The sequence below is a fragment of the Eleutherodactylus coqui genome, chromosome 6, assembly GCF_035609145.1.
Source record: "Eleutherodactylus coqui strain aEleCoq1 chromosome 6, aEleCoq1.hap1, whole genome shotgun sequence".
Lineage (NCBI taxonomy): Eukaryota > Metazoa > Chordata > Amphibia > Anura > Eleutherodactylidae > Eleutherodactylus > Eleutherodactylus coqui.
The window spans coordinates 145,749,493-145,775,333 of record NC_089842.1 but is presented as its reverse complement, the minus strand read 5'-3'; the positions used below and the strand labels follow the sequence as shown (position 1 = coordinate 145,775,333).

Genomic DNA, 25,841 nt, shown 5'->3' with positions numbered 1-25,841 from the left:
AGATGGCATGGCACTATATATTCACGGCATGGTGCGATATGGCAGAGCTAATTGGGTACAGCACTTGTTTGTACATTGTCAAACATTTAACAAAAAGTGAAATTAAATGGGCACTGTATACAGTCTAAGGGCTTATTCCGACGTGCGTATATCCTCTGAGTTTTCACGCCCGGCCGATATACGCTGTCCCTCTCTGCAGGGAGAGGAGGCGGGCTGGGCCTGCAGCAGTGCACTGAGCTCCCGCCCCCTTTTCGCTGTTTGCAATGGGAGTGGGTGGGACGGGGCGAAAGTTATGAAGTGGACTTGGTTTCCGAACCCACTCCATGCACACTTCAGGACCACAAGATGTCTATAGTCGTTCAGCAATCCAGAAGTGGTTATAAATGTAGTTGTCTTTTAGAAACAGCTCCACCATTTTCCAAAGGCTGTGTCCAGTATTGCAGCTTGGCCCCACTTTATTTGGGGTTGAGTTGCAATACCACCCACAGTTTATGGCCAAGAGCGAGATTAAAGCAAGGCGATTAGCTTCTTCCAGAAATATCAAACAACCCTTAAAATAGTTTCCTATTCAACGGCAGGAAATGTCACCATAAATTTCCAAATGGCAGCCTAAATTGCACACATCAGCAGTCATTGTGTGACCAATGAGCCATATTTCCCCCTGCCTCCCAGGTGCAGTTATCAACGAAGTCCCAATAGTTCCTATTGATGTTAGCTACATGGATATAAAGGGTTTTTAGCACCAGGGCCAACCCACCAGTGAGGACTAATAGCACAGTCAGGAAAGATTTTGCCAGCAATATATACTCCACATTTTGGGCCAAAAAGTGACAGTTCATTTCAATGACAAGAATCACAAAAATACAGAACAGATTTAGGGCCAAATATTTTATTGCCATGATGATGCTGGTAGAGGGGGGTGGGGGAGGAGTAGTTTTGATAAAATTTATGTCCATTTCACTGCCTACATAGATATTGTGGAGTAACGAGAGGTAGGTTATTGCAGAAGAGGAGTTATCCTAGTGTGTGCTGGTTGAACAAGTACTCTGCCATGCCAGGGTGGCTGCTCCACAGCTTCTTCAGGCTGGTTATGTAGTCACCAAGCTTCTTTATGGTCTCTGCACTCTCAGACAAAAATGGAGACTCCAAGAAGTCAGTCATCTGCAGAAAAGGAGAAGTAATGTTGAACACCAAAAGGGCACTCAAGTGAAACAACAAGAAAGTTTCCCCATCTGCCTTGATAGCACACCTGCACTGAACACCATACCAGGACCTTAGAGAAGGCATCTGCCCATGTAAGCCATTGGACAGGACTAGAATGCATAGACATCTCTCATGAAGATGCTATTTTGGCTGCTAGCAAGGTGTCTTTATTGGCTTGTCAGGTGCTCCGTGGGTTAAAAATCTGTTCTTGCGCCCCAGTCTTAGCATGACATTGAAGAATTGTAGCCAAAGGAAAGATCGGTGCAGCAAAAACAGCCTTTGTGCAACAGATTCAATAATTCTTGATGTTTGAGTATCGATTGCATAGCCGAGTGTATAATCATTGACTAAGGGTTCATGGAAAATGTTTTAAAATGCTTGCTTAGCTTTACGGTGTTCTTGTGGTAAAAGGGTGTGTTTACAGAGGTAAGTGCAATATCGGGCCAAGAAAAAAACTGATATCGTACTTGTAAACCCACATTTTGTATGCTATTGTGTTGCATTTCTGCAAGGAAAACACATTGCCGTACTTTCCCAAATGTGAAAAATCACATGTTCCAATAGCAAAACTATAAAATTGCATCGCACTTGCATGAATTTGCATTTACATGCAAGAGTGATACGATTTTCTTTTCTGCTTCCATAGGGAATAATAGGCCATTCTTGAACAGAATCACCCAAATCTATCTTGCATTATTGCTGCAAGAAAAAAAATAAATAAATAAAATCGCACATGTAATTACACTCATTGCAAATAATGGATTTTATTTCCGTGTGTCTCGTATCGCACAAACCTCACTTGATAGATTTAAAAAAAAAAAAAATGCCCATGTATGCAATAAAAACCAGGCTAACTTACCAATATGCTTAAAGGGGTTCTCCCACGTCTAGCTGTTATCAGACAGCTCTGTACATTGTGCAGTGGCCTATGTTGGTACTATGTTGCAGTGAATGGTACTGAACCTGCAGTAGGAACCTGGCCACTGCACAATGTACAGAACTGTCTGAAAACAACTACAAGTGGGACACCCCCCTAAGAGCAATCTGAAGCTCCTGGGTTAAATGTGTGAAGCCACCCCATGAGTATAGTATGCCATTTACTGTATTAGTATGTCTATGTAGGAGCAGGACTATAGGGCTCTCTACCAGGGCCGCAGTGCAGCTGCTGTTTCATCCTCCCATAGTGAAGTCCATCAATATAAGGAATCTATGTAATAAATGGGTAGTTTAGTGACCACATAACAGCCCGATTCTTACATGAGCGTCATTCTTATCCCCAGCGACACGGTGTAGATCCAGCAGAGCTTGATTTACAGTCTTCTCCAGCTTCAGGGCCGTCTGTAGGGCTTCCAAGCCATTTGTCCAATTATCCTTTTCTGGCTTCTATTAGGGAAATCATATAGTAACAGTCAGCAGTGCTCTGTACAGTGATTTTATTCTCTCCCTTCCCTGCTCCCAAACGGCTTTCTGCCTCTCTCCTCCCCTCTGAGCGGTTCGCAATGGGAGTGGGCAGTAAGCTAAACACCTGCCCCTTGTCTGCAGCCAGCAATGGGAGTGGGCGGGACAGAGTGGAGCTTAGCTCCGCCCCATCCCACCCCCTCCCATTGCAAACATCAGAGTGGAGGAGAGAAGCAGAGAGTCGATGAGGGGGAGGGAAGGAGCAACTGCTCAGATGGAAGTGTATATCGGCCAGCTGATATGCACTCGTGTAAATAAGCCCTAACACATTATCCCACACCGTTAATGTCAAAGAAAATTTTTTTTAAAAACTATATAAATTTGGTATCATTGTAACCATAGAATAAAGTTATGTCACTTTTGCCGCAGTGTGCATGCCACGAAAACAAGACACCGCCACTCCCCAAGATAGTTGAATTTCATTTTTCTTTTCCCATTTCACACCACTTCAAAATATTTAAGAGTTTCCTAGTAAATGATGTGGTACATTAAATGGTACTATTGAAAATGCAAAAAACAAGCCCTCATACAGCTATGTAAATGGAAAAATTAAAAAAAAAGGTTATTAGTACTTTGAAAGTTAGGAGGAAGAACTGAAAAAAGGGCCATGTCCTTAAAGGGTTAAATGTCACACTTCAATGCCAATGGATACACTGGGGCAGGAGAAGGAAAAGTATGTCTTTCTGAATAATTTTCTACAATAGCAAAAACATCTGATTGCGGAGGCTATAAGCCAAAACATTTGGTTATATTTCAGTTCGAAGCTCCATACATATACCGTATGTATGAAGACTCTGTACCTCCTCCTCCTAGGCGGTTGCTGCTGTCACTTTGAGATAGAGCAGGGCCTATTATGGTTTTACTAGATAACAAATGTGAAAACAGCTTTTAAAGGGGAATGGTCCCATCGTAAACCCTTCCTTTGAACAGACCAGCCTTGTTTAGTAAAATGTAATTGCAGGCTTAAATATAACAGGTATACAAGGACCGACCTCAATGCTCTGGAATACAAGGACTGACCTCAATGCTCTGGAGATAAATGTGTCCTCCTCTCTGGTTCTGATATTTGATGAGCTTCTTCGCATGTTCCTTCTCCTCTTCTGAACGCTCATGAAAAAACTTGGAAAAATTAGCAAGTGCTACATCATCACGGTCAAAATAGGAGGCCTATAGGAGAAGAAAAGGATAATCCTAGTATTATATAACCAGTGCTTGTATGGAGATTCTCTGCAGATTTGCTCTAATCCCAGGAGACATGCCAAGTTGGCACCAAGTAGAATTTGCAGAAATGTGACTCTAAAGAGTCTATACAGCAATACATTGAGTCTGTATTATGAGGCCGTATGCATGAACATATGGTACCTTTGTACATCACTGTATCTCCGCCAGAAGCGATACCTATAATATGGCATCTCATACATGACACAGTTTTCCATATTAATTCACTAAGAAATCAAACCTCAATATACCTCTATAGAACTGGAGGCATAGAGGCGGTTCACCATAGCAGTCTATGGCGTCATATTACTCAGCTCTAATTTAAAGGTGTGCAAGAGTCGCTAATAAGTTTAAAGCCCGTCGAACCCAACAGAATCTAATGTATACGGGGCAGCATGTTCCAAATGAAGGAATCCCTCGTTCGTCTGGTAGCAGTAATTCTCCTCTCTCATTAAAATAAACATGCACATTCATTTTCCACATACATATTAATGGGGGATGGAGGTGATCAAGAGAGAGTTGGCCAAATAAGTGTTCAGACCAGCAGCTCTATAAGAAGTGCATGGGCAGCTTAAAGCAAACCTCTGGTTTTGGGACAAAATTCTGTCCTGGGACAGGAGAGAAAGAGGACACATTACCTGCAGTTTTTCTTCTCTGCCACCTCTCTGATCTGCTGGTTAAAGGCTCCGTTTTTGGCTGTTCAAGTTGACCACTGCAACGTTCCAACTACATAATGCAGACTGCATAGTCGTGCACCAACTCACTGTGGGGTTAAGGTAGTCTGAAGATTGCGTCGGCCATCTTGGAAAGCCAAAAACAGAACCTGCAACTGGTGGACTGGAGAGATGGCAGAGAAAGAACAGCAGGTAATATACCCCATTACCCCTACAGTGCCTAGACAAAATTTCAACTGAAAATTGGAAGGTCGCTTTAAAGCGAATCAGTCATGTCCCCACAGCACCCCATGCCAAGTTATAAGAGAGCGTGCACATGGGACTCTGAAAAGTCAGAATTTCGTGCCATGTGCTGACTTCAGAGGAGGACAGCGTTGGATCGTGGGAGCGGGTAAGTCTAAAACATACCTCATCGATTCACTTTCACATCCCCTATCAGCGCCATAACTTAATACAGATAGTCCCCCACTTATGAGCAGGTTCCGTTCCAGTTGTAAGTGCATCTGTTCGTATGTCTGTACTGGGGTGTGTATGAAAGGGGATCGCGGGTTGATTCCGCTCCATACAATACGGGTTCTGACTGTTTCTTACAGCTGACACCCGCCTGCAACAGCTCTGATAAGCCGCACCGCTCATTGGAGCGGTTAACCCTTTATATGCCACTGTCATTTCTGACAGCGGCATTTAAATGCCCTGATCGATGTTCAGGGGTGCTGCACTGCCCCCCGCAATAAGATCGCGGGCTACCATGGCAGCTGGGGACGTTCTGAAAGGCCCCAGGGCAGCCATTGCAGAGTGTCTATCAAGCTGTGCCATGGCACGGCTTAATGGAATCGCCTGTCAGATTGTGTACAATTTTCTCGCATGTAGCAAAGTTCATAACTCGAACGTTCGCAAGTAGGGGACTATCTGTATATAGTCCTGTGGGGATGTGACAGGTTCCCTTTAAGAAAGCTGCCCAGTAAAAATTGGCATGTTGGAAAACAGAGCTCAAAATGTTGCAGAAGCCAGAGCTGTAGAGGAACGCAGAACGCCATTCAGTGTAATGCAGGACATGTTAATATGGCCTTAAAGGGGTAACCTGGCAGACCGTGAATAGGATGGAACTACATACGAGGTGTTCTGCAGCTTACTAACATGCGGTATGTTCTTCCGGTCTCCTGTAAACCCCCAAACATAACTGACGTGTTCCGTTGCCATTTGTGATGTGATGAAGTGTGGCAACAAGCGCTGCTGATCCTTCCTCCACACACGACTTGTACAGAAGAATGACTGGTTTGTCACAATACATGCCAGCAGCTCTCCCAGATGAAGCCCTCGGAGGGGGCAGACGACATGTAACCTCAGTAGCTGCAGGTCCTATGTGACCCCTTATACAATGAGACACAGAAGACACGGAGCACAGGACGACACAGACGAGGGCTTAGTACAAGGACACACATGGCGCTTTATTAGTCAGACATGACAGGACACGTGTCACCGGGGCTCACCAGAGACAGGTAGACGTAGGAGCTGTGGTACTTCAGGTTCACAGAGCGGTTGAGGCCTGCCTCACAGTCCTGGTGGAAGTTCTGCCTGATCTGGGACTCCATGGTTATCTGTACAATGCAGGCAGATGAATGAAGAGGGACAAGCCGCCCCTCCCCAATACAAGGAGGCCGCAGGGGCACAAGTCCCTCCTAACAGCTCTCCCCTCCCATTCACAGAAGCTCAGGTCTGCTAGTAAACACAGGCCAGGCCTAGCGCACGTGTCCCGGCGCGCTCCGTGATGCTAGTGCACCGTTAGTGCAGACCTGCAATTACATTTCATTATATCATTCTAATGGTTCTCAGGGAGTTTACATTTTATTTTCTTCTATTACATTGGAAGGAAGGCGTTGTCTGTGTCGCACTGAATTCCTAATGTTGCATGCATGCCTGCAGAGCGTGATATGTGAATAATTGCTATGGAGCTGAAGCGAAACAATATGATAAGACTTCATCATAGGAGTGTCCCGCATATATGCATTTGGTATGTGACATCACTTTCAGATTACTGGGGGCCAATAACTGGGACCCCTACTGTACTTGGGCATAGAGATGTGTCTCAGTTCCCTCAATGGCGGGTGGTCAGCTAGGCAGGATGAACCCGTGCAGCAGCCTCATATATATTGCGCATTTTGCGCGACGGATTTGCATGTGGAAAATAGTATTATAGTAGTAAATTCAGGGAATCTTATTCAGGTGCCACAGAATATTCAGAAGGCAAGTAGAGGAGCAAGAGACCTCGATCACAAACTAAAATGTTTCTACACAAATGCCCAGAGCATGGGAAACAAACAAAGAGAATTGGAGCTCCTAACACAGGAAAAGAAATATGATGTCACAGGCATCACGGAAACATGGTGGAATGATACACATGATTAGAATACAAGGCTTGAAGGGTACAGCTTATTTAGAAGAAACAGACCTAAAAAAAAGGGGAGGAGGTGTTGCGTTGTATGTTAGGAAAGGACACCCCTGGAGTGAGGACACTTGGACTGCTTTGGTTTGCCATTGATATGCATGTAAGCTCTGGGTGGGGTCTGTGTTTTATGTTGGTGGGAACAGTGACTTGTGTTGTATGTCTGTGCAAGAGGCCAGACATGTGGTGTGTAGAGTCCTGTGGTATGTGTTACACTGTATGTTGGTGTGAACAGCGACGTATGTTAGGTCTGGGAAGGGTGCCAGACATGCGCTTTATGTGCAGTCCTGTTCTGTGTACAGTGTGGGTGTGTGAACAGTGTCGTGTCCTGAGTGTTTAGTGCATCTCTCCAGGACCCTGATCAGGGATAGTCAAGTCAGTAGAAGAAGACAGTGGGGCCACCTTAGTCCGCTTTTAGGCAGGGGTGCCCCTCTTTTGCTTATCAGTTAGGGACATTTGTCCATTTTTCCTCCTGGAGAGATGCAATCGGTCCGTGCAAGTACTCTATGTGTGTGTTGTAAATGGACACGTTTGCGTCCACGCTTTTGTGCGCCAAGCGGACGTAACACATCTCCACAGAGATTCAAGCTTCAGAGCATGGGAGTTCTGTAGAAACTGTTTGGGTAAGAATACAAGGAGAGAACAACAGAAAGGGCACCATTGTAGGCATATACTATAGGAGACCTGGACAAGCAGAAGATATTGATTAACTCTTTCTACATCAGATGGCCAAGCTCTCAAAAAAGCATGACACAGTGATCATGGGAGATTTTATATACCCACAATTTTCATTAAAAAAGTTCACTAAAAGGAGCAAACATAATGTAAACATAATATAGCTAATATAATCTACATACACTTATCCTCTGTTCTTCACTATGCGCTCTGCAGTTTATATAAAAGGGCTCCGTTAAAACCGGTGCATTGGAACTGGATCTGCCATTGGATCACTCTGAGGGCTCCAGAGACTTACTGTAGATATACGTCATCCTGGATTTAGACGTACCGGTGCCCCCCATGGTGGCCCTGTAACGTCGGGTGAGTCTACCCGTGTTTTTTTCTACTCTAACACACTTTCCTATACTCCTACCCTCTGGAGCGCTACATACGTCTGACTGCTTCATATCTTAAAGGGGTACACCCATCTTAACTTATGGCATATTTACAAGAGGTAAACAGCAAGCTATGCTCTTCCGTAAATTGGATGCTGCAGAAACAGTGTAGCTCACCGTGCTGTTTATGTAACTCCCACTGACATCTATAAACTACAGAAACAGCATAGCCCAGCCACGCTCGGCTGGTTCTGTCCTCCCAGCCACCTTGTATACTAGATAGCTACAAAGCGATTAGCGAGGGAGCAAGGGACTGGGGGGTGGGTATAGGGACAGGAAGGGGTTAAGGAAGCGACCTGGGAGGTAGGAGGAGCTAGTGCTAGGAAGAAGAGAGAGGAAGAGGAGGAGAGGTCAGTCCACGTGGAAGAAAAGAAGAGAGAAGACGTGCAGAGGACAGCAGGAGAAGAAAAGATACGGAGCAACTCATTCAGCAGATCAAGGAGGCGGTTGCCAGCCAGGGACCACAGTGGCTGAGGAGATTGGCCGCCGAAGTCGGAGCAGCGACAGCAGGTGAAGCCGGGGCGGGAAGGGACCCTCCTGAACAGGACGCTTTTAGTGAGCCCCACGGAAGACCACGGAGGAGAAGATTCCCCCTGCCAGGCTGAGCCCAAGCCCGGCCAGGAAGAAGGGGGGTAGGATGTCAAGCCCAAGATCAGCGAGAGCAAGCGGCAGCGGTGAGCGCGGGAGCAGCGCAAGTCAGCGGGGCGCAGCCAGGGCGTGGAGGGAAGCGGCGCCGAAGTACAGGAGGCGGAGGTCGGGACTTACCGTGAGCGATGCGGGCGAATCCGGCAAGGGTAAGTCCAGCGCGGGTAGGGGAGGCCCCGTGGCTGTCCGCGGATCAATGGAGGGAGAGGTGGTAAGGCCCTTGCGCTGTCCCGGCGGAGGGCGGATGGATCCGCGGGCCGGAAATAGTTCCGGCGCCGGGACTCGACTGCATCGAGAGACAAGTGAGAGCTGCGGGAGTGAGTCCCCCAGCAGCCCAGGCGACAGCGGCGATCCAGCGAGGGGACAGAGTAGGAAAAGAGCCAGGATGGGGATTGGCAGGGGCGTTAGGTCAGTGGCGGGAAAACAGAGCGGAGCGGGGGGGGGGGGGGGGTAGGGGGGGTGCTGGGGGAAGATGCGCAGGAGGCTCCGTCTGCGCTGCTTATAAATCGCCCCGGGGCTCCTGCCCGGAAATGAGGGGCTTCGTCACCCAGTCTTTATGAGGCCACTAAAGGCCAGCACAGGGTGCGCGTTGCTACACAGAGGAAGAAAGCGGTCGAGTGGCCACTAAGGGGGGAGGGGGACAGCTGCATGCCCAGTAGACAGGGTGCTAGCAGCAGGCCAAATAGAGGCGCAGAGCGCAGGCAGTTAGAAGTTAGTTTAGAAGGCTAGGCATGGCGTGACTAGGCAAGGCAGCTCGTCGTCTGCAGATTCCAAGGAAGCGTGCGCGGGCCGCGAGGAGACCTCCCTTTATGGGAGGCGCATGCGATCGGGAGTGGTGCAAAGGAGCAATAGGCGTAGCAGCCAAGTGGCATCGGCTTGGGCTCCGCGGTACGCTTTACCATCTTCACCGGCTTCCTCCGCAGATGACAGGCAGGCCGTCTGCAGCAGCAAGCAGAGCGAACGGTCGCGTCCACAGGAGCATCATATATCGCTAGCCCGTGGCCCCGTGGTGTCGCCCGCCATAGGGACGAGGCACGACATACGGTGGCTAGTCCTTTGCGGCGTCAGCCGAGACCAAGTGACCCGTCCTTTCCCTCGGCAAGTCCGGAGGACGAAATAGAGGTTGAGTCATCATGTGGTAGAGTGTGGGGCGACACATTGCCAGGAAATTTAAATGATTTTATGGTAGCGTTGAGAGCGCTGGTGAATAATTTTGATAATGGAAAAGGACGACCAGTGTCCTATGGTCATCCGGGGAGCCGAGGCTCGCCCGCGGTTGGTAATTTAACTCACGTGCCCGGGACTCGTCAGCGGTGGCGAGCGGGAGAAGCGAAGAGTTGGTCAAAGACATCCGGGGAGCCGAGGCTCGCCCGAGGTTGGTAATTTAACTCACGCGCCCGGGACTCGTCAGCGGTGGCGAGCGGGAGAAGCGAAGAGTTGGTCAAAGACGTCCGGGGAGCCGAGGCTCGCCCGAGATTGGTAATTTGACTCACACACCCGGGACTCGTCAGCGGTGGCGAGCGGGAGAAGCGAAGAGTCGGTCAAGGATGGTTTACGGTTTTTCGGATTCCCGGGACTCGCCTGTGGGCGAGCGGGAAGGCAAAGAGTTAGTAAAGAAATGACTATCAGTGTCCTATGTTCATCCGGGGAGCCGAGGCTCGCCCGCAGTTGGTAATTGAACTCACGCGCCCGGGACTCGTCAGCGGTGGCGAGCGGGAGAAGCGAAGAGTTGGTCAAAGGCATCCGGGGAGCCGAGGCTTGCCCGAGGTTGGTAATTTAACTCACGCGCCCGGGACTCGTCAGCGGTGGCGAGCGGGAGAAGCGAAGAGTTGGTCAAAGACATCCGGGGAGCCGAGGCTCGCCCGAGGTTCGTAATTTGACTCACGCACCCGGGACTCGTCAGCGGTGGCGAGCGGGAGAAGCGAAGAGTCGGTCAAGGATGGTTGACGGTTTTCGGATTCCCGGGACTCGCCTGTGGGCGAGCGGGAAGGCGAAGAGTTAGTAAAGAAAGGACTATCAGTGTCCTATGTTCATCCGGGGAGCCGAGGCTAGCCCGAGGTTGGTAATTTGGTGCGCGCCCCCGGGACTTGCCCGCGGGGGCGAGCGGGAAAGGCGAAAAGTTGGGAAGGAGGGTTAAGGTATTCGGATTCCTTAACTCGCATAGCCCCATTGGGTGCGGGCATCACGGGCGGTAGAGAAAATAAAGAAAGGAGGTTATGGATATTTGGTCGCGTTTGTCGGAACTCAATAAAGAGCGTTGTTTCTTCGAGTATTTTGGCTACGTCGAGGATTTCGTTGTCGCATCTCAGAAAAAAAAAATAAAAAATTACGTTCCTAAGGCGACGGATGCTTAAAATTTAGTTAATCATGGTGCAAAATTGATGAAGCTGTTTTTCGAGTAGTACCTCGGGAATCGTATTTGGGCAACAGGCACCCGTGGCGTACAAGCCCTCGGGGTTCCGCCGGTCGATTTAACAAAGGCAAAAGGAAAATAGGAAGCAAGCCTACTTAAATCAGGTTTCGCTTCAGGTTTCGTGATTCTGCAGTGCTATCCAAGTTATGCTCTGACGCTTAGTTGCAATGTAAAATATGCACGAGAATAAGGAGTTAGTGATGGAGAAGCTGCTGAAGTAGGTTGAACTAGGTCGGATGGCGGGTCCTTTTCAGGAGCCGCCATTCGAGAACTTGCAAGTTTCGACGTTGGTTTTGGTACCTAAGAAGGAACTAGGCAGGTTTCGGCTCATCCATCACTTATCCTATCCTACAGGTGAATCGGTCAACGACGGAATTAAAAAGAATCAGACGGCCGTATTGTATACTCCTTTCGATAGGGCGGTCTGTCGGGTCCGCCAGAGAGGTAACGGTGAACTATGGGCAAAGGCTGACATCGAGTTGGCCTTCTGCCGACAGCTGGTGCGTTGTTACTTCCCTTCTTCAAACGTTGATGGAGAAGCGGGAGTGCCGCTATCGGATAAAAATAGTAAAATGGAAAAAAGAAAAAAAAATAATTTTTACATAGCTAAATTTTGGGTATAGTAATCGATAAAGGCCATCCACTAGTTTGGTTAAGTTTGGCGGGCTGGGTCATTCTTATGGGTCGCCCGTTCGCCAGGCGGCTGTCATAGGCAACGGCGGGATCAGCGAGCAGCATCACTTGTCAGAATGACAAAGGGCAACTTACACAGCTGGCAAGTCTTCCTTTATTTCAACAGACAGGTTATCTGTCAGGTAGCGGAAGTGGCAAACGAGGTGCACTGCCTCTTTGCAGAGGCGTCGGGTTCGTGGGGTTTTCCGGAGTGATGCTGGAGAACAGTTGGTGCAAGGCACCATGGCCGGTAAAAGGGGTCGAGAAACGGTGGCAAAATGTGAAGCGGTGGGAATGCCCCAGAGGGGGCTGTGAGATATGGTGTTCGGTTCTGGACAAAAGGATTTGCTTCTGGTCGCATAATCAATTGGTGGTAAGAGTGGAGAAGAAACAATCTTCAAATCTCTTTGGTTCTGGCGGCAATACGCCATTTGGTGCTAAGATGCTTGCAGAATAATATCAAGCTAGAAGCGAGACCTGTTCACGGGAATATGAACCGAACTGTTGACGCTCTTTCTCATTTCCAGATTGAGAGATCCAGGGAACTGCACCCGACTGCGGATGTCGAGGGGGTATGTTGCCCGTCTTTTATGGAAATCATAGAAGAGAGCTCCTGACTCTGATTCGCAATTCGGTTGCGGAATCGGCGTGGAAGCGTAACAACTCCATTTGGAAAGTATGAATGTCGGCCAGTGATTTCAAAAGGCCTAGATAGCTCTACATGGAGAGGCATTGGTCTTGGAACATGAGGTCCTGGGTTTGAGTCTTGATACATTGGGTCTCCGTCCTTTAACGGAAGTAGCGCAGGATGTTGAGTTCACACTGGGGATACGGGTTTGCATGGTAGCTAAAATGCTGTCTTTGGAACTATTCAAATCTTGGCCGAAATTTACCTTACTGATATCATGTTTAGATATTTATTTGGTCCAAAACATTCGTTTAAGCTTCGAGAACGGCGCGCATCGGCGGACGCGGCACGAAAACATTTAGCGGCATCCCCCTTTTTGTTGCGCCAGCACGGGAACTGCAACGTGACCAAGAAATTTGTCTTCGGACAGATTATAAAAGGAGGGTAAAAGGAGAAGTCGTCAAGAGACGACAGGCGGCTGAGAACGTTTGTATTATGGAACGCAAGCGTGAACGTTATTGGAGGCGGTTTGAAACGGAGAAGCAGAGGTTTGCTTTTCGGGTTGCGTTGTCGCTACCCTCTCTTTTTTTCGCGGCGCTAAGAAGAGAACTGGTAACTCCAAGCAGAAGAAATCATGGGGGATTGCTTTCGCGACATATTGTGCGGAGAAGTAGACATGAGGTAGGTATGCGGAAGTCGAAAACAGACGGGTAGGGCACAGGCAAATGGCTGCGCATTGCGGCCCTGGGGTTAGCACAGGGCTCGGTACTACTGTTAAAGAATTCTTGGCGAAACTCAGCGGCACAGCCCAGTTGTTGATGTATTCTCCCAGGTCCCCGCAAACTAATTTTCTGTTCGGCGCGGTCATGGGCGCATGCTTCCAGAGGTTAGGTTTTGAGCCGACAGAGTTGGCACCCGTTCCTTTGGGATCGGAGCAGCGACGTTGGCGTTGTCACGCGGTTTGAAGGTAGAGAAAAATGGGTACGCTGCTGGAGGTCGGAAGTGTACAAGTCGTACTTCCGACCTGACTTGCGAGTATTATAAGGGTTGCGAATTAAGCTAACCGGGGATTTTTGCATTGTTGTTCTTGGTACTTTGCAGTGTGGAATGGACAGTATATATTCATATTACACTGGGCTGAGAGAAGAGCCGGGGCCAGTCCTATTGGCGGAGTGGGAACTGCAAAATATCAAAATTTGTCAAGTCAATAGGTGGGGTAGCTATTCAACAGTGGGAGTGAGAGAAGAAGGTGCCAGGCATGTGGAGTTAGGATGGTGTTCACCTGCGGACATAGGATGGGTTACATTCCTATCAAGGTAGGACGGGGCCGAGGCGGCCCTGTCGCTGGCATGTGGGGGGGCGGAGTGCAGCGTAGGTATGCTGCATCCTTCGTGGCGGTAAAAGTGGACTTTCCATGCCAGCTGGGAATTGAGGGCGTTTACAGGCCATCATGGGCTTTCTCGCGCCTTGATATAAGTTGAACGTTAGCAAGTTGAATAAGTATTTTGGTAGGCATGGGAAGAAGGAAAATCAGTTAATGTTATAATAATAAATAAAGCTGTGGCCTTCCCACAAAGTTTATGCCAGCAAATAAAATAAATGTATGTTTATGTCAGCAATAAAGTAAGTTTATATTAACAATAAATGGTCCGGTGTATTTATCATAAAGGGAGCAGATGGAAGGGATAAGAGTCCCCCCAGTCAATGGCGTTCCCATCGCAGCCATGTTTGGCTGCGATGGGAACACCCCTTTAAGAGTTTTTCCGCACAAGTCATCGGTCCCCGTGAAGAATCGACTGTGTGAATAGGTTCATTGGTTATTATGGGTTTGTGTGGACTACAAGACCGCGGTCACCTGAATGGGCGCTGAGGATTTCTGTGCATTTTCCCAGAGCTATTTTGTCAAGGGCTTCGACAGACGAACGTCTCGCTGCAACGGAGTGTATTTGCACATGACCAAGTCAGCACATAGTACTGTAACTTTTGCGCTTGCAATGGCAGTTCATACGTGTGCGTGATATACCCTTTCCGTGGAACTGAATGATTTTTTTAAAGCCTGCATTTTTCGCAGTGTCACATCCTCCCCTTGCTTTTTTTACCCTGCTATTGACTTCAATGGCAGTTTGCTTCATAAAACGCAGAAAGATAAGGCAGGACCTATTGAAATCAATACAGGCATGAACTTCATCATTGCAAAAATGTGCGCAAACACATTCGTCTGTTTAAGCCGTAGCCCTGGAGCATAATGTCCTCTATAAAACCATTAACTGGTGTTATAGAAGAACGGTGACCACAGTAACCTGTACACCAGCTATGGGTTTACAGCCCAAATATGCTGATTGCACAGACATATAGCATTATACTGCCAAATGGAGATAAGAAATTCTGCAGGCGCAGACAAATGACATGTAAGAGATAAGAGAGCTACATAGTTAACCAGACAGCAGAAGAGCATGTGGGTTTACAGGAGACTTCACGGATCAATGTGCTTCTCATAGGAGCCTTAGCACATATATATCGTAAAGCCCTAGATGACTGCTGTGGTTATGGAAAATATAATACATTTTGCATGTCGACAGTAGAGATACCTCTCCTAGGCCGGACTCACGAGAATCGCGGAGTTCTCCCATTGCTTTCAATGGGGCTGCAATGTAAGATAATAATAATAATAATAATCTTTATTTGTATAGCGCCAACTTATTCCGCAGTACTTTCAGGCATGGATAAATGCAAAACAATACAACAATTGCAACAATTACAATGTGAGGTACATTGGGTTAGACACAAATGGGTTGGGGGTGGTACAGGAGGTGCAGGGGTTAGGGAACACAGGCAATAGGAAATTTTATGTACAGATCATTTATCAGAAGGCAAAACAGGGTGGAGCACCATAGGGAGGGGCGAGGGACTAGGTCAGGAGATTTGGTATGCTTCCCTGAAGAGGTGCGTTTTTAAGGCACGTCTGAAATTTCGTGCATCGGGAATTGTCCGGATGCCTTGGGGTAGAGCATTCCAGAGGATGGGTGCTGCTCTGGTGAAGTCCTGTAGGCGAGCATGAGAGGTTCGTATTACAGGGGTGTTTAGTCTGAGGGTGTTAGCCGATCGGAGTGAGCGCACTGGGTGGTATACTGACAGTAGGGAGGCGATGTATGGTGGCGCAGCGCCATGCAGAGCTTTGTGAGTGAGGTAGAGGAGTTTAAATTTAGTTCTGCAGTGGATGGGCAGCCAATGCAGCGACTGGCATAATGCAGAGGCGTCTGAATAACGACTGGATAGAAAAATGAGTCTAGCTGCTGCATTTAGTATGGATTGGAGTGGAGCGAGTCTAGTGCGGGGGAGGCCGATGAGTAGCGAGTTGCAGTAGTCAAGCCGGGAGTGGATGAGCGCAACCACGAGCGTCTTTAGCGTGTCCGTGGTTAGGAACGGACGTTTTTTAGCAATATTTCTGAGGTGCATATGGCATGTTTGGGCCAGAGATTGGATATGGGGGTAAAGGAGAGGTCAGAGTCCAGTGTGACCCCAAGGCATCGGGCATGCCATCTGGGGGTTATGATGGTGCCAGCCACTGGAATGGAGATGTTTAGGGGAGGTCGGTTAGAAGGTGGAAAGACAAGGAGGTCAGTTTTAGAGAGGTTTAGTTTGAGAAAAAGGGAGGACATAGTGTTAGAGACAGCGGACAGACAGTTGGTGATATTTTGGAGGAATGGTCCAGAGATCTCACGAGAGGAGGTGTATAGTTGGGTGTCATCAGCGTAGAGATGGTATTGGAGGCCAAATCTGTGGATGGTTTGTCCAATTGGGGCAGTATAGATAGAGAAAAGAAGGGGACCAAGGACCGAGCCCTGGGGTACCCCGACAGCGAGAGGAAGTGGAGCAGAGATAGATCCAGCAAAGGAAACACTGAAAGATCATGCAGCCAGATAGAACACGCAGCAATTAGTCTCTCACATAGCATCGCTTCGCGGTACGATGCCGGGGGGAAAAGAATTGTTCATGCGTACGACCACACAAATCTCATGCGATTTTCTTGCCTGTGTGAAGGCGGCCTTAGGTGCGTCTTGTGGAAATAGTCCGCACATGTAAAAAGTCCCAAATGTGGCATTAAAGGGGTCGTACCAAGATTACAAGTTATCCACAGGGCAGGGGATAACTTGCTGATTGGTGGGTGGTCAACGCGGTGACGCCTTGCTGGTCTCAAGAAAGAGCTTTCTGTGCCCCCCTCTGCCTGTCACTGTGGGGGTCACTCCTCTCTCTGCAGTGACATCAGAATGAATGAAGTACTGGCTGAGTATGCCCGGTTGGTACTCGATTCATTCCCATAGGGTGACGAAAATACCCGCTTGCCACTCGGGTATCTCCGCAGTCCCATTGAACGTTAATGGAGTTGGAGCATGCTTGCTTGACCAGCCTTGCATTCAGTCTCCTCCTCACTGCAAGGTGTACAGTACCCCTGCAGTAAGGAGGAGAGGGGGCATAAAACCACAGTTTTTGAGATCAGCAGGGGTCTCAGCATTGAGACACTTACCAATCAGCAAGTTATCCTCACTTAGGCCGCCTGCAGACGAGCGGGTCGGATCCGGCAGCGAGAATTCTCGCCGCGCGATCCGACCCGAGCGCCTGCAGGGACGAGCGCGTACTCACCCGCGCCTGGCGGCCCCGGCTCTTTCATGTGCCGGCTGCCGCGCAGCCGGCGCATGCGCAGACCGGAGCCGGCGGCCGGGTGAGTGCGTGCCCCACAGAAAATTAGGACATGCCGCGGTTTGTTTGCCGCGCGAGATTTCGCGCGGCCAAACCGCGGCCGTCTGCATAGGAGTGCGTATTTTAATGCACTCCTATGCAAACTTTCAGCGGCGGAAATCCCGCGGGAAATCGCGCGGCGGGATTTCCGCTCGTGTGCAGGCGGCCTTAAATGGTGATATTACCCGTCACTACATGGCGGTATTATTTCCTTACTGTTTGGTAGATATGATGTTAATATCTATTTTCGCTGTATGTTGATATTAATCAGTCAATGTTTAATGATAATCTGTTGTGATTAGATAGTGGTTTTTGGTTCTTGTGTTTTATTCTGCCACTGTATGTATTATTTATTAGCATTATACTGTTACATGTAGATTAGTGATTGTGGCAAGCCAATTATTTGTTGGGGCTAATACATAAAAAAACAAATTAGAAATACAGAATCCCCAATACAGAACATGACCTTGAAGGACCACATCCCCAAGACTCACCTGGCCTTGTTTACTGCCATTCTTCAAGAATAAAAAGTGGGGGGAAAGTTTAGTAAATCTGCATGTGACAGCAGGCGATTCCCACTTTTGGATACACACTCCAGTAAAATGTTGTGACAGCAGAAGTGGCGCATATAACATTAACATATACTGTAAATATTGCTTTCATATTTTCTACAACAACTTGTGATCTATCACTTGCATATGGGATAAAGTTTGCTATAACTGTATTTTGAAAAAGAATATTAATAGCGCCCCCACCTGGCTTGAGTCAGTAACATCTCAGGAAACACTTGCATACAGTCCAGATGTGAATGATATGTGACTCCTGCCCTAAAGAGAACTGAAATAATTAATCGAAAGAGAATAGACAGGTGTAGAACATAATCCGTAATGCCCTGTTGTGCAGAGAACAGCAATTCTGTGTAATTAAATAGTCATTTGTAACATTAGTAGTCTCTGGCTTCAGCTTTCCATGCGATTCAGCAGAAATGGGATGTGATCACTGGATTGTGAGGTGTGACCTCAGCCTATGAATCTATAAAAATTCTCATAGTGATTGGAAACTCCGAGTCAGAGGGAGTTCTTGCTTCAACAGTGATTGAACGGAACCCCGCCGGCACCGTCAGCAGAACATACTTCTCCTGCCGTGTTCTTCAAGAGCCAATAACCAACCGGGAAGATGAACTCTCAACTGCGCCAGAACTACAGCCATGACAGCGAGGCAGCAGTTAACCATGTGGTCAACCTCCAAATGTACTCATCGTATACCTACCTGTCCATGGTAAGATCTAGAGATTGTCCACATGACCTTCCATGTAAGTCAGTATGGAGGCATGAACTTGCTGCATACATGAGCATGGTCAGAGTATTCTAGGTTCTGATTGCACTGTGTGTCTGTTTTTGTCCCCCTGATATTAAGGATCTCTTTGGGTCCTAATAGTTAGGTGGGATACTGTAATATCCACAGCGGAATCACAATGTTTGGCCTTACCGTTAAAGTTTGTTGAATATTATAAGGACCCTATTTGCGTTCATTTAGGTGCATTACAGCACACTGCTAGGAATTTCATGGGTTTGTGGTATAAACAAGAGTCCCATATTTAGTCTAGAAAGTTATTTAAAGTTGCTGTAATACTGCTATAAATTATTATGTTTTCTCTCCAATTGCTACTTGGATTGGCATGGGTATTGTGGAAAAATAAGGCAATATAAATATTTGGTAAAGGCTTTGGCGCCATATATATTCATTGTAAGAAAGCACCTGAGAGGAGTTGCTATCTTGTAAATCACCTTGGGGGCCTTCTGTCCATTCGTGCACAAACTACAACCTCTCCCAATAACCATGATGGAGTCTCAGTTTCCCAGAGTTTGGACCTCACTGATCACACTTTAATGACAAAGGGGTATTTCAATTATAACAAGCTATCCCTTATCCACAGACTAAGGGATAACTAGCCGATTGGTGGGTAGGTCCCAAAATGAAGGGAGCAGAGGTTGTGCAAGCAATCTCCGGCAGTGGATTGGTAGGGGATAACTTGTTACAGTTGGACTACTCCATTAAGGCCTAATGCCCACAGTGACTTGAATTGAATTGTGGAATCCACGCTAACAATCCGCAGTTAATCCGCCCATAGAGAAATATGGGCATCCGCAGCTGAATTAAAGCATGCGGATTTGTTTTGCGGACCTTTTGGTCTGGAAAACAAATTGCAGCATGCTCCATTTCAGTGCAGATCCCGCACAGATGGCTTCCATTGAGGTCAATAGAAGCCGTCCGATCCGAGGTCTGCTGACGGGCCGCTGATTCCGCTGGAAAGCAGGAGTTTAAAAAAAAAAAGCTCTACTGTGCATGAGCAGCAGCGCGCCGGATGGTGTTTCTGCCCTCATCTGCAGTGAAGACCTGAACAGATACGCACGGTCCTCGGCCGCGGGCAGGGTCAGATTCCGCTGCAGACTTTAAAGGGGTATTCCCATCTTGGCTTTTCACATCCAAGATAGGAATGTGCTACTATAGTTACTGGCCACTCAGTCAATGAAGTGAAAAGGAGCTACGGAAACAGCTTAACACAGCGTGCTACGTTGTTTCTATAACTCCCACCCACTTCAATGAGAGCTACAGAAACAGTGCTGGGCTGAAGCGCTCGGCTGTTCCCAACAGGTCAAAAACAAAGCACCGAGTTTTCCCATCTCAGCCATGAAAAGCCGATATGGGTATACTATGTATCATACCATCAATGTTTGATCAGTGTGGGTCCAATCAGCACAATGCAGGAACTGCAGCACTGATATGAACATGGCATGCCTTTCATTATTTACAGAAACACAACTTTTTAGTCCATTGGTCAAGCTCCAATATCAGGTTTGAGCTCTGAGGACCCTTCAAACTCTGCCTAGGCTCTAGGTGAAACACAAATATAGGGGACAGTTTTTCTTCCTGGTTCGCGCCCAGATGTTTAATAATTTCCTGTTTTATTTTACCTTTCTTTGTGCTGCTAATAAGTTTTTCTTTTTTCTTTCAAGTGCCAGTATTTTGACCGTGATGACGTAGCCCTTCACCACGTGGCTGAGTTCTTCAAGGAACAGAGCCATGAAGGGATGGAATATGCTGAGAAATTGATGAAATATCAGAACATACGTGGTGGACTTATCGTTCTACAGAACATCAAGGTAAGATGAAAGGGATGATATTTAATAACTTGGCTTCAACTAGTGCAAAAAAATTAATATAAGAAACCATACATACTACAAAGCCGCATCAGGTGCTGTAGGCACAAAGCTGTTCTCCCTTAGAAGCAATGCATATTTGGAGGTCAATGGAGCATGACACAATTTTTCTGCTGCCCTGTTTGTAATCCACTTTCAGGGAAGGGGTGAGTCACAAGCCTACCATTTTGTAAGTAGTTCACTGTCCTGTACTTCTTTTCCCTTATTTCACATGCTGCATTGTCGTGTTTCTACTCCAATCAGTAGGGAGGCAGTATCTGAATACCCTCACCTATACTGTCCCAGGATGATTGTAGGAGCTGGGCATGCAGAGACATTCTGGCCAAATGATCAACAAACCTAGAGTAATAGACACACACGTACATGCTGTAACAGCAGCAGATGCAGAGAGTGTGAAGATTGTTAACACAGTGTCTGCAGATATGTCAGTCTGATTGAAGGGATCAGCCTGTGAAGATAGGATGTGTGGGGAGGGGCACATTTGTGATAAATCTGTATATATAAGTCCAAATTATTGATGCACCGTGCAGCTAGGACATTTATAAGTCCTCCACTTTAGAGGCAAATCTCACTGTATAGCACTCTGCCAGTAAAGAGATTGGGCCAGCCCTATACCAGTGCCACTCTAATGCAGTGACAGGGAGTTGTAATGGGCAGCTCTCATCAATGAAAAGTGATACCAAGATACAAAAAAATAAATAAAGGGACTATTGTTCCCAGGTACTCCAGTGATGATAAGTTAATTGGAGTACACATATTTGGTTATTGGTATACACAGGAAAGCGAGATTTTTTTTAGAAATCTATAATCTGTTTTTTTTTAAATTTATTGCACTGAATTAGAAATAATATAAAATTCAGATTTTTATCTTATATATTGTGTAAACTCATTTATATTCCTTTTTATGTAGGGTATATTATATTTAATAATAAATGTTATTACAATATAAATAATTATCAGAAGTTTGTGAACCTCTTGACTTTGTTACTTCCCCCTTTAAGCCTATATGTAATGTATGTCCTATGCTGTGTTGTTGCCCAGAGGCCAGAACAAGATGAATGGGGTAGTACTTTGGATGCCATGCAAGCAGCTCTGGCCCTGGAGAAGACCGTTAACCAGGCTCTACTGGAGCTACATAATGTAGCAATAAACCGTAAAGACGCCCATGTGAGTAAACCTACCTCTAATTGTATGAAAGGGCTGGGGGAACAGGCAGGGGCTTCCCTGGTGCACTGGGTAGGTGTTGGCCTGATGGGCAGCAAGTGGATTTGGCTCTGGGACAGGGAGAGCCAGGCCATGAGTGAAGTCATGATGTCCCTGTCCTCCTGTGTGGGAAGAATGGACAGCAGAATGGGCCAGGTCTTGAAGTAGGCCGAGTCAAGAGGTGAAACCTAGTAATAGATTACATTATATTATTACATATCTTGTATTGATGACATAATCATTGTAACTTACTCTGTACTCTTACCTGCAGCTCTGTGATTTTCTCGAGTCTCAATATCTGAAAGAACACGTGGAACACATTAAGAAGATAGGAGACCACATTACCAACTTGAAGCGCCTGGGGGTCCCCAATAATGGCATGGGTGAATACCTGTTTGACAAGCACAGTATGGAGGGAAGCAGCTAAGACCAGCTCATCAAAGTGAGCCCCAAAACACCAGGAGAGTCACTTCAGTAATATTACTACCTGGGTGATCTAATTTGACCATGTGATTGAAGTGAAATATTAAAGCTGTGCAGTGTCATTCAAGGAGTTACATCAGTATGTCTCTGTGTGGTTTTTGCATACAACGCTCATGTTAGTTTTTGGTTTGTAACATTAACAAAAATGCAGATTCTACCAATAGTATTATAAACACATACAAGCATGCACAATGATGAAACACCCCAGTAGTCTGCAAACAGCCACTGCTAGCTACATAAGACCTGAAAATAATTCATAATGGCCTGACTGGCAACTTTGAACGATGTCTGAGGCTGCTGGCACGCACTGTGTGCATTTACTGTTTCCCTGTTTGGTTTTCTTTTTGTTTTATATTACCAAAAAAGCACTGCCAACTAAATAAACTGCAATCCCAAGGTGGCACAATATGAGAACAGAAGGTATGTTTGTGAGCTGTCCCTGTTAGGTATAGCATAATTGAACTCCCTAAACCCCACTGCTAGCTGTGTATGGTCTGCAAATAATTCACAATGGGTGGACTGGCGACCTTGAGCGACATCTGAGGCTACCAACAGAGACCTGCAATGTTCCCCACACCAAAGCATATTTTGTCTGCTTTACTGCTTTATATATTGACACCAGCAGAAATATACCCTCTCTCAATGTACAGACCACGCTTCATATAGGCATATAAATGTGATGCAGCTCTGTCTCTCCAATAGAACCCCATTTAAGTTCTCTACCAGTATACAAGCATTCACACCCAGCAGCAATATACATTCCATGGAATATCTGTCACTACTAACAGACAACTTGCTATATAGGCATACAAATGTTATACGGCTTCTCTGTCCTGTGCTCAACTGTAGAATGGCCGCTGGTTACACTGCGCCTATTGCTAGTTCATCTGTTTCAGGTGTACGAATAAACTGCTGCCCATATGCAAAATAGAGGACACATTTGGTGAAATCAGCAAGGCACCCTGGTTGCTGATTGGCTGCACACTGACCTCTGCAGCAGACATAATCGAAAATCTGATTTTTTTTTCCCTGCGATTTCCACCAAAAATTGGTTTGGACTAACCTAATTTGATTTTGCGAAAATGTTTACGATTTTATTGCCCAGCCGATCAAGATTAGCAACACTAATCAGGGATTTCTTTGGATAAGGGCTTATTCACACGTCCATATATCGGCCGGGTTTTCACGCCCAGACGATATACGGTGTCCCTTTCTGCAGGTGGAGGAAGCGGTCCGGGAGCAGTGCTCTGAGCTCCCACCCCTTCTCCGCCCCTCGCCACTGTAGTTAGAGTATTGATTATAGGTATGTATACCTCTGATAGTAAATGTATTATGAGTGCTGTTGCCGTTTTTGGTTTCTGTTTCTATTGTATGTTGCAGCCATGGTTTAACATGCACCTATAGATTTCTATTGGAAAGTGCTGACCTATTTTATCCTTTTAGCTCCCCACATGCTGTGACTCTGTTCTTTGTACCAGGTCTGTCCTCAAAGGAGATTTCAAAGACAAAGGCTACAAAGGCAGACTGTGCAAAGAGGTACCTCCTGTAGATCTTTTATTGGAAAAGAATAAAACACAACCAAACATTAACAATAACACAACTGTATACAACAAGATGAGGCCCTTCCCCCCAGTCCATGACCCATCAACAAGAAAAGTCACTTTATACCCATTTCCCCTCCCCCCCACTGTACACTCACACCCACTCATACTCAATATATAACAAAAATACTTAAAAGAGCATATCACTACAGAAAACTAAAACTACAGGTCCAGCCGAACCCCCTGAAACCACACAAATAAAATTAAATAGCGGTAAACAATAACATGAATAACTAGCCAAAACATACTAACATAAAGACTGAGCCAACCGGCATATAACCAAACTAAATTTTTTTGTTGTTGTTGTTGTTTTTTTGGGGTCAGAGGTACCTCCTGTAATCACCCTAGCAGTCCCTGGCTACTCCTGTTCCTAGACAGGGTTTTAGCCCTGAAAAGGGAAGCCTCGTACCAGAACCTTAATAGAATTCTTGGTATACCCTAAATGTAAGAATGCACACAGACTGTGTGTAGTCTGGTGAGCTGGGTCAGCAACTGGAGAGATAAGGCAGTACCTAAGAGAAACCTCAAGCCATAGTCAGAAGGAATTGCCAAATTGAAAACCAAGTTTCCAATGAGTCAAGCTGCCGATGGAAAACCGGAAAGAATAGTCCAAGGCCAAGTCAGAGTTCGAACTCCAGAATAACCACCAAGCAAACAGTCCCCTGCAAAGGCAGTAGGACCTGAAAAGGGAAGCCTCATACCAGAACCTTAATAGAATTCTTGGTATACCCTAAATGTAAGAATGCACACAGACTGTGTGTAGTCTGGTGAGCTGGGTCAGCAACTGGAGAGATAAGGCAGTACCTAAGAGAAACCTCAAGCCATAGTCAGAAGGAATTGCCAAATTGAAAACCAAGTTTCCAATGAGTCAAGCTGCCGATGGAAAACCGGAAAGAATAGTCCAAGGCCAAGTCAGAGTTCGAACTCCAGAATAACCACCAAGCAAACAGTCCCCTGCAAAGGCAGTAGGACCAGAGAAAAAGCTAAAAGGATATCACTGGAAAATGAAGTGCAAGTTAAAATACATCTCCCACCTCTGATAGGGTGTCCAGGATGACAGGCAAACCAGGACTTCAAAAACAAAAACTGTAAACCTGCAGATCAGACAGACCCATTAACAGCAGAGCAATAGGGAAGTGAAGCAGGGGTGACGTCACATGGGTGTTGCCCCTGAGCATGTGACCGTGTCCTTCACGCATGCACCCTGTCATTCAGTGCTGGGTGCTGACTATTCCTGTCACTGCATACGGTCCCTGGGTGTCGTCTGTCAGAAATTCATTAGTGGGGCTCAGTGTATATGTGCCCTCCTTTACAAAAAACACCTCCTGTGGTGTTTGGACTGATTGGCTGACAGGGAGGTGTTTTCCCTAGCCGACCAATGAGCCATAATGGAAGTGTATTTATTCCGGTCCCGCCTCTACATGGGCGCTGGTTATTTTCCTGCCTCCTATCAGCTAAGTACCTGTTCCTATTTCTACTGCGTTATTTCTATACATTGCTCTTTCCTTCTCCATTATTCCTCTTCCCCTCCTCTCATCTTAGGCCAGACCAGGCCCCCTAAGTTCCTGACGTACAGCTGTCCTTATCAGAGTGATTCACATAAATATAGTCCACCAACAGCAAAGTTTTAACCCTTCCTGGGGTCAGGCAGATGTATGCAAAGCCAAGTCAGAACCCAAAAAAATAAAGGTTCAAAAGCAAGTTCATATAAGATAGTGACTGGCAGCAAAGGCGGATATGCAAAGGTATAGAAAACTCCTTTATTCCCCCATAAGGGTGCATTCACACGAACGTATATCGGCTCGGTTTTCACGCCGAGCCGATATACGTTGTCCTCATGTGCAGGGGGGGGAGGCTGGAAGAGCCCAGGAGCAGGAACTGAGCTCCCGCCCCCTCTCTGCCTCCTCCCCACCCCCTCTCCGCCCCTCTGCACTATTTGCAATGAGAGGAGGCGAGACGGGGCGGGGCTAAGTGGTGCGAATTAGCCCCGCCCCGTCCCGCCTCTCCCCATTGCAAATAGTGCAGAGGGGCGGAGAGGAGGCAGAGAGGGGGAGGGAGCTCAGCTCCTGCTCCTGGGCTCTTCCAGCCTCCCCCTCCTGCACACGAGGACGACGTATATCGGCTCGGCGT

The 25,841-nt window shown here is 46.9% G+C and overlaps 2 protein-coding genes across 7 annotated transcripts; one reads left to right on the top strand and one right to left on the bottom strand.

The window, feature by feature from the left end:
* Nucleotides 1–873: 873 nt before the first annotated feature.
* Nucleotides 874–6,199, bottom strand: LOC136632746 (ferritin, lower subunit). Its single transcript, XM_066607879.1, has 4 exons — nucleotides 6,044–6,199; nucleotides 3,682–3,828; nucleotides 2,461–2,586; nucleotides 874–1,161 (listed from the first exon to the last, which is right to left on the bottom strand). The coding sequence occupies exons 1-4, from the start codon at nucleotides 6,143–6,145 to the stop codon at nucleotides 1,015–1,017; spliced, it is 522 nt and encodes a 173-aa protein (XP_066463976.1). The 5' UTR covers nucleotides 6,146–6,199; the 3' UTR covers nucleotides 874–1,014.
* Nucleotides 6,200–14,975: 8,776 nt separating this feature from the next.
* On the top strand, nucleotides 14,976–22,186 carry LOC136632744 (ferritin heavy chain A-like). Of its 6 annotated transcripts, none has more exons than XM_066607877.1 (5): nucleotides 14,976–15,117; nucleotides 18,296–18,481; nucleotides 20,221–20,367; nucleotides 21,466–21,591; nucleotides 21,899–22,186. In XM_066607877.1, the coding sequence occupies exons 2-5, from the start codon at nucleotides 18,380–18,382 to the stop codon at nucleotides 22,052–22,054; spliced, it is 531 nt and encodes a 176-aa protein (XP_066463974.1). In that variant the 5' UTR covers nucleotides 14,976–15,117; nucleotides 18,296–18,379; the 3' UTR covers nucleotides 22,055–22,186. The 6 variants fall into 6 exon arrangements, with proteins under 6 accessions (XP_066463974.1, XP_066463972.1, XP_066463973.1 ...); XM_066607875.1 differs by having other exon boundaries at nucleotides 18,254–18,481; XM_066607876.1 differs by lacking the exon at nucleotides 14,976–15,117 and adding an exon at nucleotides 15,409–15,527.
* The last annotated feature ends 3,655 nt before the right edge of the window (nucleotides 22,187–25,841 follow it).

Coding starts and splice junctions, on each gene's coding strand:
- LOC136632746 (XM_066607879.1), bottom strand. CDS start 6,145: ATGGAGTCCCAGATCAGGCAGAACTTCCACCAGGACTGTGAGGCAGGC. Junction 2,587..3,681: donor TTTATCTCCAGAGCATTGAG/GTCAGTCCTTGT, acceptor TTTCCCTAATAG/AAGCCAGAAAAGGATAATTG. Junction 1,162..2,460: donor GGGATAAGAATGACGCTCAT/GTAAGAATCGGG, acceptor CCTTTTCTGCAG/ATGACTGACTTCTTGGAGTC.
- LOC136632744 (XM_066607877.1), top strand. CDS start 18,380: ATGAACTCTCAACTGCGCCAGAACTACAGCCATGACAGCGAGGCAGCA. Junction 18,482..20,220: donor CGTATACCTACCTGTCCATG/GTAAGATCTAGA, acceptor TTTTCTTTCAAG/TGCCAGTATTTTGACCGTGA. Junction 20,368..21,465: donor TCGTTCTACAGAACATCAAG/GTAAGATGAAAG, acceptor GTTGTTGCCCAG/AGGCCAGAACAAGATGAATG.